This window comes from Syngnathus leptorhynchus, chromosome 17, assembly GCF_054491065.1.
Source record: "Syngnathus leptorhynchus isolate UIUO chromosome 17, UIUO_Slep, whole genome shotgun sequence".
In the NCBI taxonomy this organism is placed as follows: Eukaryota; Metazoa; Chordata; class Actinopteri; order Syngnathiformes; family Syngnathidae; genus Syngnathus; species Syngnathus leptorhynchus.
This window is the reverse complement of record NC_141211.1, coordinates 1,345,674-1,365,890: the sequence shown is the minus strand read 5'-3', so window position 1 is coordinate 1,365,890 and position 20,217 is coordinate 1,345,674. Positions and strand designations below refer to the sequence as shown.

Genomic DNA, 20,217 nt, shown 5'->3' with positions numbered 1-20,217 from the left:
GCAGCAGATTCAGACTGGATCAAGAAATGTCATTGTATTTCATTAGCATTCATACATGAGTGAACTGGGAGGCTTATCTTTCACCACTTGGAGGGCAAAAGGGATTTTTTTAGAAGGGGCAACAGTGCCCTCAAGTGACTATGGAGTCGATTCGCTGCTTTGCTGTTGATGTGATTCTACAGAATAGTTTTAGTCTAATCAAATGGTATTTGAAAATGAACCATAGTATATTATGATAACATGTTTCCCCTCTGGGAATTATTATGACATTTATTTTTAATTGCATGGTGTGCCCATGCACCATATGAATCTCATATTTCTGAACTCTTAATTTAGCAGTTCAAATAAAAAGTGAAAGTCTTATACATATATATTCACTGCACAAACACTGAAATAGTTCCTAAGATTATTTTGTTGCGGACTGATGCACTTACTACTTTTGAGCAGTAGAGGGAGGTGTAGTCACTATAGACAGTAAAACAGTTACATTTTGAGAAAGAAGAAGAAGCGCATTCCGGTAGAAAATGGCTCATTAAAAGAGTCGTTGTTGTTAACTCAGCCGTGGTCGATCGTCACATTAATGTATCGCTACTTGAAGCATGCTTGATCACCGCTGACGGGCAAAATGTTTAAAAGGATCAAACGCGCAAATTTCCGGCGAAGAAACGAGTCCGACGAGGACGAGCGGGAGGAGAATGTGCAGCCGATGCTGGCGCCGACGTTGTTCGGGCCTGTTTTGGAGGAAGTACCGTTCCTGGAGACATCCAGCGGCAACAACGACGTTAGCATAAGCCCAAGGAGCAATGGCTTCGGGGTCACTTTTAAAAGCACCAGGAGGGACAAGAAGGTGAAAGACAGCGCTCCGACTGTCGTACCCACAAAAGCCAGTTTGCTGAGTTTCGACGATGACGAAGAAGAAGGTACCGCACCGGCTAGCGTGTTGTGCCGCCATTTTCATATTGTTAGCCCATTTGGTGTTTATTGTAACTCGCATATCAACAGTAAATGCTCGGTTTTATGTAACAGGACAAATCATGTACGGACTGACTGCATAAAACAAACAAACGGGTGCTTGATCAATCCATTTTTTTATCTGTGTCGTGACATGGCTACCAACAGAAGGACCAGAGGTCTTCCGAGTGAAGAAGTCCAATCATAGCAAGAAAATCGTCAAGCAGCTGAAAAAAGAATACAAGGAGGACTTGGAGAAGGGTGGTGCTGTCAAAACAGGTATGAAATGTCCGCAATATCACACGATCGGCACATTTTACTGACACTTTAGAGAAATGAAGGAAATTTGATGATGACTCCCGAGCACTGTTTGGCCAAATAAAAGCCGCAGCACGGTGACTTTTACGAGTTGGCACGTCTGCCTTTCAGTTTGTTCATTGTCTACCTTCCTTTGTGCTCCATAGAAGCAGTGCCCCAACCTGTCATTTGTGTCAAAGAAGAACCAGTCAGCAAAGTGAGCAGTGAGCATGGCGAGGACGAAATGGAGGTTGATAGTGCTGATGAGCAGAGGGACGACGTGAGAGGCTGTCAAGTGCAGAAGAGCAGCAACACTGCAACAACATTCAACACGCTCTCCTCCCTCAGCACTTTGAGACCTGGTACCACTTTGCACCATATGTTTAACAAAGGGACAAAATGGGCTCTGGGCATCTATGCAAAGTCATTTGCAAACACCCCCCAAATGGACAAATGTTCCCCTGCAACTGTTTTCTGGACCCAAAATCTTTTGACACATGCTCTATATAGCATTGTCAGGATTTCATTTTCGTTGCTTTTCTAGGAGAGATCCCCGATGCAGCATTCATTCATGCTGCCAGAAAGCGACGACAGCTAGCGAGAGAGCTCGGGGGAGACGCCCCACTTGTCGAGACGGAAGCCCCTAAGAAACGTATGGCGCAAGAAGACCAAGACTGCAGTGACGACGAAGACGAAGAGAAGCGGATCCGCTTCAGCGGCGTGCGGAGCAAAACCCAGAGGCAAAAGATCGCAGAGGAGATAGGTAGTTACCTCACTCGCCATCCGCCTTTTGCCACCGTGGTGGCGTGACCGTTGGCCGCGTGTGTCAAGGTATCGAAGGCAGCGACGACGAGACGTTAGATACGGGTCAGGATGAAGAGGTGAGCCGGTGGGAGCAGGAGCAGATCAGGAAAGGGATCAGCATACCACAGGTGAGTAGCCACGCACGACTCTCCTGAAAAGCAAAACGTATTTGGAGCAGTTGTTCTCCCCTACAATGCACTCAACAAAGTGGCATCATCTTGTCTCTCTTGAGCAGGTCCAAAGCAGCCAACCAGAGGACCCCACGGCCTACTACCACAACAGCTATGACAGTCAACCTTACGGCGCTGGTTACAGCATGCCCTTCACGTACAGCACGGCGCCTCCGCAGGCCGGCAAGCCCCCGGGCTCGGCAGACGGCGCTTTGGCTCACTTCGGCCTGTCTGTTAGTGATTTAGCCCCAGTGCCCATTGATCTGGTAAAGAAACGTCTGCAGGATAGGTAGGTCATGCACAAGACTAGTTTCTCTGTGCTCTGGTATCTGAGACCCCCGTAAAGCTACATAAAGTACAGAGCTAGTCACATACTCTGTTTTGTCAGAAATAACTTAATACAATTTAAGCCCTCTCTTGCATCTAATTACACTCTGTAAAGCAATTGTTCACTTGACTTACTTCCTACACTTGTTTTTTTTTTTTTTCTTCTTCTCCCTCTCCCCTGCACTTTGTTTCCGCAGGCTGGGTCATATGCGCACAGGCCACAACACCAACGTCAATCGCTACATGCAGATCCAAGAAGACCTCAGTGCCTCAGAGAGCGCCATAGTGCAGCTGGACGGCTCGTCCAATGACAATGCAGATCAATATCAATTCTTGCAAGAGATGCGAGGGTATGTTGGAGACTTGCTTGAGTGTTTCGGTGAAAAGGTAAGGGAGATGATCTGCTCTCTGCTTAGATGTTTTGTGTCTTTGTATTGTGACCACATGATGATGCTTTTGAAATAATCACACGAGATAAATATGATTATCACTTAAGTAACTGCAATGAGGGGTGATAGTCATTCATATTTTTGGGGCACTAACTAACTTCTTTTATGCAAGATTGGGGCATCATAGTTAGGAGATCATTTCATTTGTTTTGTACATTGTCAATACTGTTGGAATGAATAAGTTGCATGTTTAAGTGTAAACAAAGAGAATTCTGTAGAAAACGGGGCTATACAACACAATATGATGTTCTGTGTTCTAAATTGTAAATGCATGTTTAAGTCTAAAAGTTTGGGTCTTGCAGCACCAGCCACGAAGAAGCTACGCGCATCTTCTAAACGTTTTGTTTTAATTCTAGGTATCGCTCTAAACATCACAATAAGCGTGAGATAGGAACCAATATTAAGCAGTACGACTTGAAATGGATCCCTTCAATCGTAGCGGAATATTGCGTGTTGAGTAAAAGCAAATTGGTCCTTTTGCTGTAATTGACAGCTTCAACCAGTGGCGAGTGCTTTGCTTTTACTCCACAGCGCTTATATTCCAGTTGTTTGTTGCATGTCACAATGGTCCTCTCCGTCCCAGCAGCGAGGCATTCCTGTGACTCCGAGCCCCGCTTTTGTGTGGTTCAACGGTCACAAAAGCCGTCGTATGTTTCAGGTACCCGCCATTGAGGAGCTGGAGGCCGCCATGCACCAGTTACTAAGGCAACGGGCCTCACGACTCGTCCAGAGAAGACAGGATGATATTAAAGATGAATCGGCGGAGTTTGCAAGCCTTTCAAGTCAGTCCATCTCGAAGGTTTTTATGATTCATTCGAACGGCCTCGTTAGTTGTGCGTGCGTGGGCGAGATCAAGTCTGCGTAGTTGGGATGGATACCCTTTACCCCCTCCCCCCTTTAAAAAGTTTGATCTGGATGGTATGCGTCTGAGTGAGCATGTACACGAGAAATATGTATCATCGAGTTTTGCACGGCCAGGTCTCACTGTCAGCAGGATGCCAGTTAAGTCACTTAAAAAGTGACAAACACTATTTTGTGACCTCTATGAGATAACGAGTATGTCGCAGTCTGGTAAGTGAACAGGGCATGGTCTTCACTCATTTGTCGCCTTGAAAAGTTGGCGGGAGCATTCTTCTTCTCAGGGCGCATTTTTCTCTTCTTTAAAATGATAACAGATGATTTATCCAAATGTCCATCCTGAGTACAAACATGGATTTGTAACAATTACAACTCATTGCTGGAAGCACAACAGCTAAGGGGTATCTTACAGCACAATGAAAAGATTTAAAGTCACTGTCAAATGTTAAAGTGACGCGGGGCTATAGGATGATGTCATCCTAACCCGACTGGCCCTCACATTACTCTCATGTCTTACAGATAAAGCAGTCATGGCTCCCAGTCTGGACTCGTTCGGTCGCGATCGCACATTGTATCAAGAGAGCAGCCGCCAGAGGAGGATAGCGGAAAGAGAGGCCCGGCGGTAAGGCACACAAAGCAGAAGGGGAGTCCCAACACACCATCTAACGCTAGTCTGGGTTTTGTCAGAGCTCGGCGGCGTCAAGCACGAGAGCAGAACGGAAAGTGGGCAGAGCATAAAGAAGGCTTGTCGTCTGATGACGAGGAGACCTCCACGGACATCACCGGCTTCGGCATGGAGCACGGTATGAAAAGTCGCTTGGGCAAAAAGAGACAAATTGTCAGCCATCAAAACGATAGATAAGCAAAACCTCGTCGCCTTTCAGAGCGCATCATCAGAGAATGCAAGAAAGTGTTTGAGGATGCGGTGGAGGACTTTCATTCCCTGGACTACATCAAATCCCAATTTGAAATGTGGAGGAGGGACTACGCCGAGAGCTACAGAGACGCTTACATTGGCCTCTGCCTGCCCAAACTCTTCAGCCCTCTAGTTCGACTGCAGCTCATCACATGGAACCCTCTTGAGGTCAGCTCTGGTTTTTGGACTCCAGTTGTAAACTGTCCAAATCTCAAAGCGTTCTTGTTGTGCCTCGTCGCCAGGCGCCGTGCGCAAACTTTGAGTACATGGTCTGGTTCGAGACGCTGCTGTTTTACGGCTTTGAAGAGAACAGCGCATTGGAGAAAGGAGACAGCGACATCGGCCTGCTCCCAGCTATCGTAGAGAAAGTCATCCTCACCAAACTGACAGGTAGCCAAATGTACATATTAGTACATTAGCGTTTGACCTTTTGAAGTTCCGCTGTAATTGTCAAGCGATGCAATGGCGCTCACGACAAGTGTTTGTGTCTTTGCGCAGTGTTGTCAGAACAAGTGTGGGATCCGTTGTCAAACAGTCAAACGGCACGGCTGGTGGGTTTCATTCGCAGGCTGATGAAAGGTTACCCAACCGTGCTGCACGGCGACAACCAATACACGCGGGTAAGGTCTACTGGCAACACCATCTTCATGTCTTGGGTCTTCACGCGAGGCTTCTAAATGTACTCTGTATTTGCTAATCAGGAGTTGTTGAAAACGGTGGTCCTGCGGGTCAGGCGGACATTGGATGAAGATGTCTTCCAACCTCTCTACCCCAAAAAGTAGGCTGCCCAGTTTGCTAAGATTGTTGAAAAAATATTGTTATACAGTATATCGCAATACTATTGTGTTTTTTTTTCAGTTTGCTGGAAAACAAAAATGGTGGTCCCTACTTATTCTACCAGAGGCAGTTCTGGAGTTGTTTGAAGGTGTGTAGAATTTCCTCCTCAAAGCTTTTTTTTTTTTTTTTTTTTAATCCACTGCAAGTAACAGTTGCTATTTGTCCTCTCTGATTAGCTTTTGAGGAACATCTTGCAATGGGAGGGGATCATCTCTACTTCTTGTCTGAAGGACCTGGCTTTAGACAGCACTCTGAATAGGTACATCCTCTCCGCGCTGCAGACTGCAGACGTCAGCGAGGACAATGTTCACAAGGCCCAGAAGGTAGTCTTGCTTCATCTGGATTGAGTCGACTTGTTGCAGTCGGGTGCTCATCGTTTGCTGCCTTTTTTCAGGTGGTAGACTGTTTGCCAATTCAGTGGTTCAACGGACTGAAGGGCCAGCAGACTTTGCCTCAGTTGGAGCCACTGTGTCGCTACCTCGTCCATTTGGCCAACTCGCTGCAGCGCAGCAGCGTGGGCGCTTCTGATGTCGAACGACGTGTAACAAAGTAAGATCCTTGTTTCAAGTTAAAAGAGCAATCTCAGCGTACAGTTTTTGGGAAGCGTGGCCTTGATGCTGTATTTAATGCCCACAGGGATCAAGTGAAGGAGATTTTGAAGATGCTGATGTATATGAAGGCTGTGAATCACATCATTGCCGTGGCAGCTGATCAAGGAATTAAAGACATCAAGTCTCTGTTGGAAACCAAGTCATAGACAAGAGACACGGCAGCACCGACAAGATTTCCGTCGTTGTGCTGAAATGTGCATACTGAATAAAACACCTGTGTAAATATTGTCAATAATGTATAGAAAGGTTCTTGTCTTCATGCATTTGTCTAGTACGATCCAATCTGAAAAACACTGGCTACACACCAACAGTGTACATAATACATTTAGATAGTCTCCGAAAATGCTGTGCATAATGAGCTATGTAAAAACTCCCTTGATTCATTTCAATATATGCTAAAAGTGACACACAGTGCTGCACCACACACAAAATGATCCCACCAGCACCAACCCCATCTTAAAGTTGTACTGTACTCTGCTTGTTTTATCATTTGATGGCTTGTGAATAAAGTGTACATTTGGAAATACTTTATGAGAATGGTCAATTAGTTATAAATGTTGAAATAGTCAGATCATTATCTATGTACACTTTTTTATCATTATTATTGGCATCATTTTAACATCTTTAATTTAATACTACAATAGAAATGTGAATACTTTTTGTTAGATCACTTCAACGATCAGACCGGTGAACTAAGCCAAGTTGGTTACTATTACGCAATAACGACGGGGGGGGCGGAGCTACGTAATGCGCCTATGTGTAAAAGAGACCACGTTTTAAACCAAGTGTCCCCGGAAGAAAAAAAAACACCCTAACCTTTCTGCTCATCTCTTCCAACGGATCGAAAAAGTTTGGACTTGTATCTGACGCCGGTGCGCATGTGGTGATTTTGTGTGGAAGAAGCTAGATAGATCTGATGCTCTCGTTCAACTTGTACAAAGTAAGTAAGCTCCGTGTTGCTTCACTACTACTGCATGTGCATGCACACAATACACAGCACTGTCTTCTCCTGCATGGAACGACGTGTACAGAAATTTGCGAATCCCTTTTAAGCCCACGATCACAAAAAAATTATTTAGAATTTGTTGTCCCATCAACAACATTGCAATCCGCCTATGCAGCAGCTCCACTCCTTGCACGCATTATGATATAGACCAAGTAAGATAAACAATGCATGAGTTTACATATAAATACTGCACATATTCACGTCCTAATTTCACGACTTGACTTGACCAATTCAGTTGGTCTTACTAGATAGGACACAATTAAGTTCTTTGAAATTGCATGTGAGTTCAAAGAAAATTGTCACCAAGTGATCCAAAAGCTAATTTGGGTAATGACACTATCAGGGGGAATAACCAAGTCATCAGAAACCTAATTGAAAGAATGACACAATCAAGTTGAAGTTAAAAACAGCAATGTAATCAGCAAAAGTGATGCTGGGAAAGGACTATCAGGGCCACGTTGGCAATAGAAAGCACTCAAAAGAAGACATCAGCAAATCTTATTTCATGAGTCTTGCTTTACAGCATATTTTCAGCAAAGTTGGGTCCGATAAAGGGAAGAAAACCAGCTCATATGTACTGGATGGGATGCAATCGTGCAGGATTTAAATGGTTGCTATACAGTATGCCAGCAGTGCCGAGGGGGATGGGAGGAAGCGTGTGGAGTGAAAGCAGCAAGTGGTTCCAAAGCAGACATGTGAGTAACAAATCAAAAGTTGGGTCAAATACATGAGACGAGGGGGAAAAAACTCTTAAGTAAGCCACAACATGTAAACACCACATATGTCTTCCAACTGCCTTTTGGATAACATGAAATTTCTGTCCACCTTTTGGCTTTGGCATCTCGTGCATTTCCACAGGGTCTAACTTTAGCTGCTGTGAAAGTGGGTCACTCGTGGTCTGACTGTCAGAATGAGAGATATCGTTCAGCTATGTATATCTTATGCAAGCTTGTGTGGCGGATTTCCAGGTTCTCTGAAATCGGACCCACTCGCCCGCCACTCCTGCTATATTGTCAGTAAGACAAAAAAAAAAAAAAGAGCTTTGAAAAGCACCGTTACAAATGAGAGTGTTGAAATGTGTACCTAACAAACACAGAGACAAATTAATTCTTGTGCACAATATCACTTCAAGGTATGAGAGCAGCTTTCAATGAATATTTTCAAATTGTTATGGGGTGCAGCACCTCTGCTTCAGTGCATCTGTTTTAAGCAGGTAATAAACGAGTCATATGGGGACGTAATTATACATGATGGGAATTTAAGTAATATGAGGAATTTGACCTCCTTCCATCTGTACACCAAAACAAGGACACGTCCAGCACGTGTTGCCTTTATTTGTGTTGTTGACGAGCTCACTTTACAAGGTTAGTCTAGTGTAGTCTTGCTCAACTAAACTTACATAGAAACTACAATTTATTTTTATTTCAAATAAGATCTTCCTCAATATACAGAAAAGGCCTCTACTTACATAGCACAATTATTATTATTTTTTAATTAGAAAAATTATTGAATATAAAATGTATATATGTATCCACCTACATTATAAACTACAATTAATTTTTATCATCAATCCACCCATTTTAGCATCTACCAAAGGAATTGGATAGACTTGAAACATTTAAAAAAAAAAATATACTATCTTAATAACATAGCAGTTTTTTTTTTTAAATGCTGTAATAATTTCCTTGTGTTATTTTCAGAACAATGCTGAAGTGATCGCTAAGTGACCCTTCTCTGGCTGGACACAATTTAAAAGGCATCTTAAGTGATAATATGGTTACGATAAACACATTTTAACACTCTGAACACGATTTTACGGTTCTCTCAGAGCCACCCAAATACCTTCCACTCGACTCTTTGTTCCATTCTGTTTTTAGCTACATCAGAATTACTGCCATCAATCCACATACCGGCCGGTCAGTGCAGAAAAGTAAATGTCAAGCAGTGTCTTCTCAATACTCCATTTTGATTGGCTATCAAGGAACACACCCTTGTTTTTCACTTGACACACCTCCACTGAAGGGCACTACTTCAAACTTGCATTCACTCATCAACACAATGAAGTCATTTCATTAACACGAAAAGATCCAACTTGAGTGCTCATTAGCTGATTTCTGCAAACCCTTCCAATTTCCGACGGTCCACCTCCACATGATGACCATGCGTCAGTGTGTATGCACGTCACTGCCACTTGGAATAGCTGTGCCACGTGATTGCCGTTTTGGAAGCCTTTAAGTCGCCGCACGCTTCTCTCCAGAGCTCAAAGAATTGAGAAGAATCTCTGGAGGGAGGTGCACATTAGCAGAAGACAAGCTAAGTAAGTTACTGTCACTATTTTGTAAACAACGTACCTGTTGCTTTGTTTCTTCCATTTATGAAAAATAATATACAAGCAACGTATTTTTGCATTTGCGCTGGCAATGTTTCATTTTCTCTTTGGTTGGATTTAGAATTGCATTTCCCAGTTCCTCATGGCTGATTTATGATGTCCAAATTTGTGCTGTTTAATTCTACCATCAAACTGCTTTTAACTCGGCACTCTGTCGCCTAAACTTAGTCAGTGAGGGTTCAGCCTTGATTTACTGTTTCTGTGTGTGCTTTTGTAAGCACCGTAGCAGTCAAACTATTTTTACACACCGCTTTATTTATGTCTACCAGAGGAGGGGCTAAAATATTTTGCAACATGTTGAAGATCATGCATTGTGTAAAAATGCGCTGTTTGAAATGAATTTTGCTGCAATTATCTTTTATAACTGTATGAGGTGTGTCCGAAAAGTTCTGGGACAGGTGTTTTCCTCTTCAACGTAATCCATCCTGGAATCAAAAGCCTTCCCTTCCACAATTCTATGTACTCCAGGAAAGAGTGTCACTGTCTTCTTGTAAATGTGTTCTCTGGATGAAGAGGAAAGTGAGCCATTTGGGCATCTCTGTGAATTGGAGGGAGGGAGGGTTGAGATGAGTGACATGACTCTTATCACTGTGCGCATGACCTTGCAGAGTTTGTGTTACCATGTCAGTGAGTTAATGGAAAGGCGCCATCGTCTGCATGAGCGAATGATCATGCCGGAGTTCCATGGGACATTGTTGTGGATTCTAAATAAGATCCACCTCCCTATCTCTATCGATGCCTCAGTCTGCTCTCTTTCTATGAACTTAACACTAAGGAATGTAGACGAGATGTGGGACAGCTTGTTATCATCATCCAGGGAGTATTTTCCACCAACAGCTGTGCTGTTGTGCACCGTAAATCAGAGTTGGCAACTTGGCACATTAACAATAAGGCATTTTCAGGATAGCAAGATGAGAACACAGTGGTTGACCTTTCCGAACGGACCAGCAGTGAGGATGTTCCATTTTTGACTCTACGGATGGTGAATGTCCGAATGAGTCACTTCCATTTTGCTTGCGGATGACCGAGAGACTCGACCGTTGGCAGTACCGAGTTGTGTCAATTGTGTTATGTAACATGTCGACAACACATCCAGCAATAAGATCGACTTTTGACTTTTTGGATCCTTGTCAGAAAAGGTAGACTTGGGCTGTGTTATGTAACACAGGAAACGGCTCTACTTAAGTTTGTCCAGTATGTCCACAGTGTAGATCTGATTGCAAGTGCGCCCGCTAAAAGCGTTCCCACAGCAATGCCAGTGGATCAAACTTCTTCTGTATATAACTCCAAGGCTTCAAACCTGAGCTCATTTCCTCCGGCCACAGGGTCCATTGGATTGTGTTTTATCACCGTCTTCCTTCCTTCCTTCCAAAGGTGTGAGCGGCGGCCTCTTCCCTGTGAGCCTTAAATCGCGGTCAACCGTCTCCACCTGGCCGGAATTTCCTTCCCCACAGTCGGACCAATGGGGCTGGACAAACTTGTGAGATTTGGAAAGCAGTTGCTGAGGGTCAAGGTGGTGGACTGTAACACGGATGATTCCCGCCTGTCGCGATGTCTCAACACGATGGACCTGGTGGCGCTGGGAGTGGGCAGCACGTTGGGGGCCGGAGTCTACGTGCTGGCGGGTGCCGTGGCACGGGAGAATTCAGGTAACGGAAAAGCCCCGTGGTGTGCCCTTTCCAGACTTTAATTCCGAGCTCTGCCTTGACCTCCCAGGACCCGCCATAGTGCTGTCTTTCCTGATAGCGGCTTTAGCGTCGGTCCTCGCCGGCTTGTGCTACGCAGAATTTGGAGCTCGTGTTCCCAAGACTGGCTCGGCTTATCTTTACTCTTACGTGACTGTCGGTGAACTCTGGGCCTTCATAACCGGATGGAACCTCATACTCGCCTATATCATCGGTAAGCCCGCCAATACCACCAAACGTGAGTGACTGGTGGAAATATTACCCCCGTTCAGCCAATAAAATGTGACGTGAAATAATCTGATTTGACAGAAGTGTGGCCGAAAAGGTTCGGCGTAATTTCCGATGTCAAATTGCAGCCAAGTCTAAATGAAAGGGATCTAATTAGAACTGGCATCAAATGTCCTTCAAATGAGACAGATGTGACAAAAGCATTCAGTCTCAATTCATCTTTGCGCAATTCAGGTACCGCAAGTGTGGCCAGAGCATGGAGCGCCACTTTTGACGAGTTGATAGGGAAGCGCATCGAGGACTTCTGCAGAGGGTACATGCAAATGAACGCACCGGGTGTTCTGGCAGAATACCCGGACTTGTTTGCAGTTGTTATTATAATCACCCTCACAGGTAAAAGAAAGAAATAGCCCCCAATACCACGTGGTTGATTTTTATTGATGAATCAATAATCTCTCCCTTCACCTAAGGTCTGCTGGCGTTTGGAGTCAAAGAGTCTGCAATAGTCAACAAGGTTTTTACTTGTATCAACATGCTAGTCCTGTGTTTCATGGTGATCTCCGGCCTGGTCAAAGGTACCTTGAAGAACTGGTACCTAGACCCTGCTGAAATCCTACATGCCAGTAATAGCAGTAACTCCAGCCTCAAGTAAGGACATGCTCACTCACATACACCCACCCTCACTATTATTGACTGTTTCAAGTTGTTTCAAGCAGCAAGAAAACTTCGCATCTGTGCAAAAATGCACGAGTTAAACGAGACACAACCGGCAGTCAACCGCCGTACCAAAAATACAGTTCATATTTTGTATTTGACAAAATAGTTCTAACTCGGTGTAATATTTTCATATGTAATCTCAATCACAAGGTGTTGGCAAAGAGTTGCCAATTGTATTTTTCAATCAATTCATATTGAGATGAAGTTAAGACTCTCGCAATCTGCAACTGTTGACTATTCATATGTTCATTTGACAACTTCTATCAGAACTTCTTTCCAAATATCTCCCTGTGTTTAGTTTTACAGAAGTCTTACCAACTCCAGAGCAACTAGGCGCCGGTGGCTTCATGCCATTTGGTTTCAGCGGCGTCCTGTCTGGAGCTGCGACCTGCTTCTATGCATTTGTTGGATTCGACTGCATAGCAACCACAGGTCAGTGTCCATTTACCCGGCCCTCGAGTCTTCCTCTAATTTCCCCATGTCTAATATCAGCGGACATACTTTTGGGGGGAGTGTAACTAGATCTGGAGCAGGGATCATGTCCCCAAAGCTTGTCCAAATATTTAGCGCTATTACATAAGCAGGGTAAAGACAAACGGGAAAGTTTTAGAGCGCTTGGCCCAATATGAACCGTCTGGTAAGGAGAACCACTCGGACGGCCGTCCTTTTATGTACTGTACCTTTTAATGTGTTCACTCTGTAAAAGGCTTGTAAAAGCTTCCTCTCACCTCCCTCCCTCCCCTCTGTGTTGGGAATTCTAATTGGCTCCTGTGCCGGTCGGTATACCCTTGGTGGAGTTTTATTTATGAAGGCGCTTCAGCCTGACACATGGCAGAAAGACTTGAGTGTGTGTAATCTGGGTCAGTCAGTGGATTTGACAGCAAAAGGATCCAGCCACACTCCCATCGTCGCAATGTGATTTTTGACTGCACAAGTCCTGAGTGTTGCTCTGAGGAACGCGATGACGTAGTTGAATGTGTTTCAGTCTCAGCGGTGCAAAATAAGCTCCTTGTTCAATATGCTAACTCAATAAATCAATCACGTTGCCCTGTTTTTCCACTATGTTTACTGGGATTGTGCACACATCCATGGAGGCCTACTTAAACATGATCCCCGCAGGTGAAGAAGCAAAGAACCCTCAGCGAGCAATCCCGATCGGCATCGTGTCTTCGCTGCTCATCTGCTTCGTGGCCTACTTCTGCGTTTCTGGCGCCCTGACGCTCATGATGCCGTACTACCTGCTGGACAGTAACAGCCCCCTGCCTGTTGCCTTTAAGTACGTGGGCTGGGACGGAGCCAAATATGCCGTGGCGGTCGGCTCCCTCTGCGCGCTGTCCACAAGGTAGGCTCTACGTGCGGATGTGCTTTCCGTCTCTAGGTCCTGGCTGACTCATTTTGTGAACCAAAGTTTTTAATTGCATGTCGTTCTCATCCTCACCGCATGCGTGGTCATATTGACTTTGTTATGTATGTGACGGACGATACTAAATACTTGTGTATATTTCTCACCTCACATATATGTGGTTACAATATTTCCTGGTCCCCCTCCCCCCCACCTCTGGTAGCCTACTGGGCACTATGTTTCCAATGCCCCGTATCATCTGGGCTATGGCTGACGACGGGCTGCTTTTCGAGTTCTTGGCCAAGATCAGCCCGCGTAGCAAAACTCCGCTAACTGCAACCCTCACCTCTGGCATGGTGGCAGGTGAGACACTAACACGCATGTTTTCAAAAGGTGCTGTTAGAGTCTTCCTTTCATCCTCTCTAATGCTTCGATTCAGAGGATGAATGCATGATGTCGAGTATTTTGATAAACAGTTGTTACTCGAGACAAACTTTCTGCACGCAAGCGTCAAACTAGCCCAACGTCACGGCCCTGTTGCTTATGCACCGCTTTCCATCTGTGGCAAGACAACATTGGCTTCCTGTTCTAACTAATCATTTCCCTTCTCCCCTACTGACCTTTGTCAATCCACCCCGCCTCGTGCCCTGTTCTCATGCCTGTCACCCCCAATCTGTTGTTTACTCCCCCACCCACCCACGCCACCCCAGTCTGTTGGGTTCTATGTTCCCCCTGCCTCGTATCATCTTTGCCATGGCTCGAGATGGCCTGCTCTTCTCCTTCCTGGCCCGCGTCAGCGAGAGGAAATCCCCCATAACATCCACTATGACTGCCGGGGTTCTGTCTGGTAAGATGCAAAGGGGACGCTATGACGTCTGCATGCTGATACACTTTTTTTTTCCCGGCCATTTGTTGAACGCATCGACAGTAAAACAAAAACGCAACGAGTACACTCGTAAAGAATCTGCTGTCGACCACAGCTCACACTCACGCCGGCTCGTCTACATCACACGCCACACCTCTGTAAGGCACATATCTGACGCACACCACCATTTCTCTTCTGTGATAGCTTAGCTGTTAAAATATTACCAAACACAAGTCCGACCGACTCATCGGACAGCAAAATGATGATCTGATGTGAAAGATGTCAATAAGTACACATAACATGCGGCAAATGTTTTTGTGATCAAACTCCTAACAATTGTCACTTTTCCCCCTTTCAAGCTATCATGGCATTTCTGTTTGACCTGAAGGATCTGGTGGATTTGATGTCCATAGGAACACTGCTGGCCTATACATTAGTGGCTGCATGTGTCTTGGTACTAAGGTCAGTGAAGCACTGTCACAAGTGTTCAAGAATCAACAAAAGGTGTCACACCAGCAGGACACAGTTTCCTGTCAAAGTCTATCTTGCCTAGTTTGCCCTGGGCTGATGAGTAGTAATAATGCCACCAATAAGCGCTTTATGAGTACGGTGGCCACCCTCGCACCGCAACGTCTGCTCTCAAGCAACCGTTGAAATTGAGCCCTGCATCCTTACCGATTGTCATTTCACACTTCATCATCTCATAGACTGCCGCGCAGATTACGGCAATTTACTTGAACTGCGTTTGCGGATATTATGATTGACAGTACTCATAAGCGGGCTTAGTCGCAGCGTGACGGCGTATTACGGTGAAGCCGCCGCTTCCCGAGTTGACTTCTGTTCTCGTTTGATTGCCAGGTACCAGCCCGAGCAGCCCAGTGTCATGTATCAGATGGCCAATATGCAGGAGGAGCTGGAGCAGAATGACGGCAGTATGGGCATCCTTCCCGGTGTAGAAGAAAGGTTCCGCTATAAGACATTATTCTTCCCGGACCACCATGAGCCAACCTCTCTTTCGGGCTTCACGGTCAACATCTGCGCTTCTATAATGGGTACGCACGCCAACGTACCTGACCTACTTTTGTGCAGATGTCTCAGCATGGGCGTATACATTTCATTTGTTGCTATGCAGGCCTACTGATCCTTGTATTCAGTGCACTGGCAGTCCAGGGAGGCTGGGCTGTGTGGAACATTGTACTTCTCAGTATCATCTTCATCGTGTGCCTCCTTCTCACTTGCATTGTCTGGAGACAGCCGCAGAGCAAAACGAAGCTCTCGTTCAAGGTTCGCGTGAAAGGGATAGAATTAGCGCTCGACCAAGTGAAAGTGACTTTTGTCTGATTTTGCTCTTTAGGTTCCGCTCCTACCGATTCTTCCGGTGGTCAGCATGTTTGTGAACGTCTACCTGATGATGCAACTGGATCGAGGCACTTGGATACGCTTTGCACTCTGGATGGCTTTAGGTAAACAGTCGGTGTTGGCAAATATGGCAGAAGCCACGCGTAACGTTCGGCTGCTGACATTGCAGCCCGCCCTGTTTGTTAAGCAATTACAAGTTTGTTATCTCGAGCTTTTTAACAAGCGCTCGGCAGAGAAAAAGCATGCAGATGTTACAAAGGCTTATCTTAGCTCTTTTCCAAACACGCACCGAGGGTCGAGCTAACAAATGACTTTGGTGACATGATCGGGAGCTACAGTGACCCCGTGCATCTGCTTTCCTGCAGGCTTCTTGATCTACTTCTGCTACGGCATCTATCACAGCGCCGAGGCGACGCAAGCCCGATCGTCTCCGGGCACGGAGCTGAGCGGCTTCCAGCGCGATTCTGTATCCACAACACCGGAAAAGGAGGCCTTCCTGAACAACGGCATCGAGGTCAGGGAGGACGACGACGGAGACTTGTAGGGAGCTTTGTTTGACATACATGGCAGCAATGATATGTCATTTTTGTAAACATGAAGCTTTTGTTTGATCAAACTGTCACATTCATACACGGGACTTGTGAAGCTGCTATATTGAACATTTTGCTGACGTTTTATGATTCAGCCGTCTTATGTTCAAAGCTATTGGTTGCTGACATGAAACTAGTTCAAGTTCCTGGGTGACCGTCATACTTTGTATTTGTTTGTCTGGGTCAGATTATGCCTGCAAACAAGCAGCTTCTTTTATTCCCTTACATTGAAATCAACATTATGAACTGCCGAAACAATGACCGAACTCGTGGGAGTGAAATGATTTACCGTGATTGTAAGCGTTCTTCTATTAGTCATGCCTTGTGTTCCAGCAAAATGGGAACGCATTTCTTGCCATGCACCAGTATATTCTATAACTGTCAAAGCTTATGTAAGTGATGTTGAAATGTTCCCCCTCTTCTGGCAGGACACTCCCAACACAAATAGCTCATCTCTAATGTTATTGCTGTCTTTCACTGGCAGCACAAACGGACTGCCGCACACACCTGTTAGGGCAGCAGCCCAGGATGATCGGGTGTCCAAAATGAGGTCACAACTAGTTCGAGTTTGCAAAAAAAAAAAATCATTGATCAATCTGTGACGAGTGCTGAGCATTTTCACAGTGCTGGCTGCTGTGTCCTTTAGCGTCCCCTAGCTTGTTACATTGTTTATTGTCGAAACATAATGTGAAAGAAATGCATTGTGTGGATTTTTTTTATAGACATCTATTTTATGGACTTATTATAGATGACAGTTTTGTACCATACTATACATATCCCCATTATCAAGGCCTTTCAATCAGTATTTTTTATTTTAGTTATGAAATAATCACAACTAAACACCTATTTTCTTTTGAAGTTTGTACAAATTAAATATGGTAATACATGGCTTCTATTTACATTAGTCACAACTATTTCAAGATTGCGGTTAAGGTCTTATTTTTAAGACCAGCAAGTAGTGTGGTTATTTACAGAATATGATAAAAAAAATATGTATATATATTTTTGTTTGTTTGTTTATATTACTTTAAGTAAATTATTTATAAATGCGGGAGTGGTGTGTTATTTTCTGTCTGGTGTATAAATTATCTGCAGATGATTTGGTACCAGTGGGCTTTGTGTTGTACAGTTACAGGTCTTCTTTCTACAAGATTCTAAAGCACGATATGAATCCAATGCATCATTATTATTATTATTACTATAAACCTACTTGTGTCCTCTGGATTATTAAAAATCCCTAGCTATCTTTACTGGAGATGTCAAAATAAAATAAAAAATGAAATATTGTGCTGTAAAGCTGTTCGCTTCTTATAGACAGAAATTTGCTGGTGCGTTGTTTGGAAGAATAAAACAATATTCCCAATGTTTGAATAATTGCTGTCTTCATTTTGTTTGGAAACAACCCAAGTCGATTTCTATGTATTCAACGTCTATGCTGGACAAATCCAGCAGGGAGCACTGTGGTAAAGAGAGATTAGGCTGAAACATTGCCAGGAGTGGCTGCAGCATCAGCACCATCAGCTCCTCCTCCTCCTCCTCCTGTCCGCAGCATCTCTCTTAGCACCATTTCCTCCAGAAAGACGGCGAGTGCAAAGCAAACGTGTGTTTCTGCTGCCAGACGGTAAGTCCTGAATATTCTGACCCTAAAAATAAATTTTGTGATTTTCTATTTTGCGTTATTTTCCGTCATTGAATGAACATCCTACGCCTGCCTAATTTACGTTGATAAAAAAGAAAGAAAAAATGGATGTTTACTTATTTCTACTTCTCGTACGAGAGGGCCGGCCGGCTGGCCGGGCGTTTATTTGTGTTGATATGCGCAACTTGAGCCGCAGACCCGAATGTAAAGCTGAGTGACGTGAGGTCAGATGGCAAAGATGGATGCAGCAGGTCAAGTCGCTAATGATCACGTGTAGCTTGAGGTGGAACTCCCGCCATGATCCACTGTACACAGGGATGACAGCGGTATTAAGTGGAATATCAGTGTGGACGTATGAACAAAGGGCCCAGTGAGTTGAAATCTCAAAGTGATTTGACACACTGTGGTGCTGACTTAACTCTTTCCAGATGAGGCATGAATAATTTAGCTTTCTTTTGGGAACACGTTTCTATTTTGGTTTTTCGTCTCCAAAGTCATTCATGGGCTTTGTCTATAATGTCCAATCCCGAAAAGCTTTGAGTCCGTTTCTTTGAGCCATTTTGCATGCAAGTGTGTTTTCAGTTGATACCGCTGGCGCTGCGGGCATGTGAAGAGAAAAGGGAGGGGGTGGGGTGGGGGGTCAACAAAAGGTAAGCACATGGAGGACATGTCGTCCACAGCCGTCCTGATTGAGTGTTGTGTGACGGTCAAATTGTCCTTCAACTACACGCGTGCACAAAGGAGGTCACTCGTGTGCTTGTTAGCACTTGTGATTTTGTACAATTCTTGCACTGTAGAATTATCTGATAAAAAAAAAATATCTTTAAAATGACATAATAGAATGTGTTTGAAGGTTCATTTGAACTAGCTGTGGCCTCAATTAGTTTTTAGTCTCATCTAGCCAATATCGGCACAGCACGCAGACGTGTGATTTGACATCAAAGCGTGTTGGCCTACGGCCTTGGCTCGCGCTGCCGGTCGGGGATGCTGATGCACGCGTGATTGATTCATTATGTCTGACCTCTGGAATGTCTGAACAACGATCAATTCAGCAGATCTCTTGCCAGTGAAGGGAGTGTGCGACTTTGGTCGCTTGCAGTGTCGGTGCAGGTGAGACGCGACCTTCAAGGTCATTTTATAGGACAGAACTGGGGGGCAAGGGAAAAAAATAGAAAGAGGTGAAGGGGAAAGCATGCATGTGATGTCAGCGAATCTCGCCAATCTACCCGGCGGCTCTATTGTGGGGCTCATTTATCACTTACGAGTCTGACCACATGAACAGATTGGGACAAGTGTACTTTTTTTTTTTTTTTTTTATAGAAATAGGTGATATCATTAAATCAGGAGCTAGTCATTTTATTTGAATTATTTTATTAATGTTTATTTAGGGGGAAGTTTTATGTATAAAAACAGAAATGGTATCAGCACTTGGTATTGGTATCAAGATTAGAGTAGAACAGAACTAAAACAAGGAACTATGTCCCTAATTTTTAATGTTGCCATTGTACTCTGGTAAATCTTTTCATTGCCAGGCAGGTCTATTGTGTTTGTTATTTTCGCCTCGGCACATTGCTTGAACGCAAATCTTTTCAATGCCACGGTGGTGGCTATTATGTCGTGGATTTTGGAAAGGTGTGCGAAACAACAAAGAGGGCTCCCTCAGCTTTTTTATTTGCAACGTGCGTGCTCCAAAGTGCCTTTGTCTGGAAGGTGGCTGGCTTCAGCTCCTCCCCAGTCGCAGGCAGGACACTGGATAAAGAGGTTGAACGCAGAGAGGCAGCACTCGCTTACAACCAGCGTACACAAATCCACGTGCACACTCATTCCATTCTAACACGGTGCAACAATGCAAAAGGCTCTGATGCCTAAAGTGGCCATTCAAGGATGCCACAAAACTGCCCAACAACTAAGTCCAAGAGCTCATTCTGTTCATTTTATTTTCACCCAAAAAAATATCAACACGCTCAAAATAGATGTAATTTGTTAAATATAATAAAAAATATTTGCTTCTCTCTATAGCAGCACCTTCCCATTTTTTTTAACACAGCCAGTTCAATGCATTACCATATTTTTTTCCACCAGAACCAGCTCGCTCTATGGTTTGTCTTCACCTCAGTGATTCTTTGCCAGCTCCCCCTCCCCCACCCTCTTGGTGCTTCAGTGCCACTTGTTCATTG

At 44.5% G+C, this 20,217-nt stretch overlaps 2 protein-coding genes across 4 annotated transcripts; both read left to right on the top strand.

The window, feature by feature from the left end:
• Nucleotides 1–503: 503 nt before the first annotated feature.
• Nucleotides 504–6,740, top strand: paxbp1 (PAX3 and PAX7 binding protein 1). The gene is made up of 18 exons (XM_085936448.1): nucleotides 504–920; nucleotides 1,120–1,230; nucleotides 1,416–1,610; nucleotides 1,793–2,011; nucleotides 2,080–2,180; nucleotides 2,288–2,511; nucleotides 2,747–2,936; nucleotides 3,657–3,780; nucleotides 4,376–4,478; nucleotides 4,544–4,659; nucleotides 4,741–4,940; nucleotides 5,015–5,162; nucleotides 5,271–5,392; nucleotides 5,474–5,550; nucleotides 5,631–5,697; nucleotides 5,786–5,932; nucleotides 6,004–6,158; nucleotides 6,246–6,740. The coding sequence occupies exons 1-18, from the start codon at nucleotides 626–628 to the stop codon at nucleotides 6,364–6,366; spliced, it is 2,715 nt and encodes a 904-aa protein (XP_085792574.1). The 5' UTR covers nucleotides 504–625; the 3' UTR covers nucleotides 6,367–6,740.
• Nucleotides 6,741–6,985: 245 nt separating this feature from the next.
• On the top strand, nucleotides 6,986–17,683 carry slc7a1a (solute carrier family 7 member 1a). 3 transcript variants are annotated; one of them, XM_085936116.1, is made up of 13 exons: nucleotides 6,986–7,160; nucleotides 10,990–11,264; nucleotides 11,332–11,514; nucleotides 11,763–11,921; nucleotides 11,999–12,176; nucleotides 12,544–12,677; nucleotides 13,365–13,587; nucleotides 14,298–14,434; nucleotides 14,812–14,914; nucleotides 15,311–15,504; nucleotides 15,585–15,736; nucleotides 15,807–15,915; nucleotides 16,177–17,683. In XM_085936116.1, exons 2-13 carry the CDS (start codon nucleotides 11,078–11,080, stop codon nucleotides 16,353–16,355), a joined length of 1,938 nt encoding a protein of 645 aa, XP_085792242.1. In that variant the 5' UTR covers nucleotides 6,986–7,160; nucleotides 10,990–11,077; the 3' UTR covers nucleotides 16,356–17,683. The 3 variants fall into 3 exon arrangements, with proteins under 3 accessions (XP_085792242.1, XP_085792239.1, XP_085792241.1); XM_085936113.1 differs by lacking the exon at nucleotides 14,298–14,434 and adding an exon at nucleotides 13,811–13,950; XM_085936115.1 differs by lacking the exons at nucleotides 6,986–7,160; nucleotides 14,298–14,434 and adding exons at nucleotides 7,227–9,543; nucleotides 13,811–13,950.
• The last annotated feature ends 2,534 nt before the right edge of the window (nucleotides 17,684–20,217 follow it).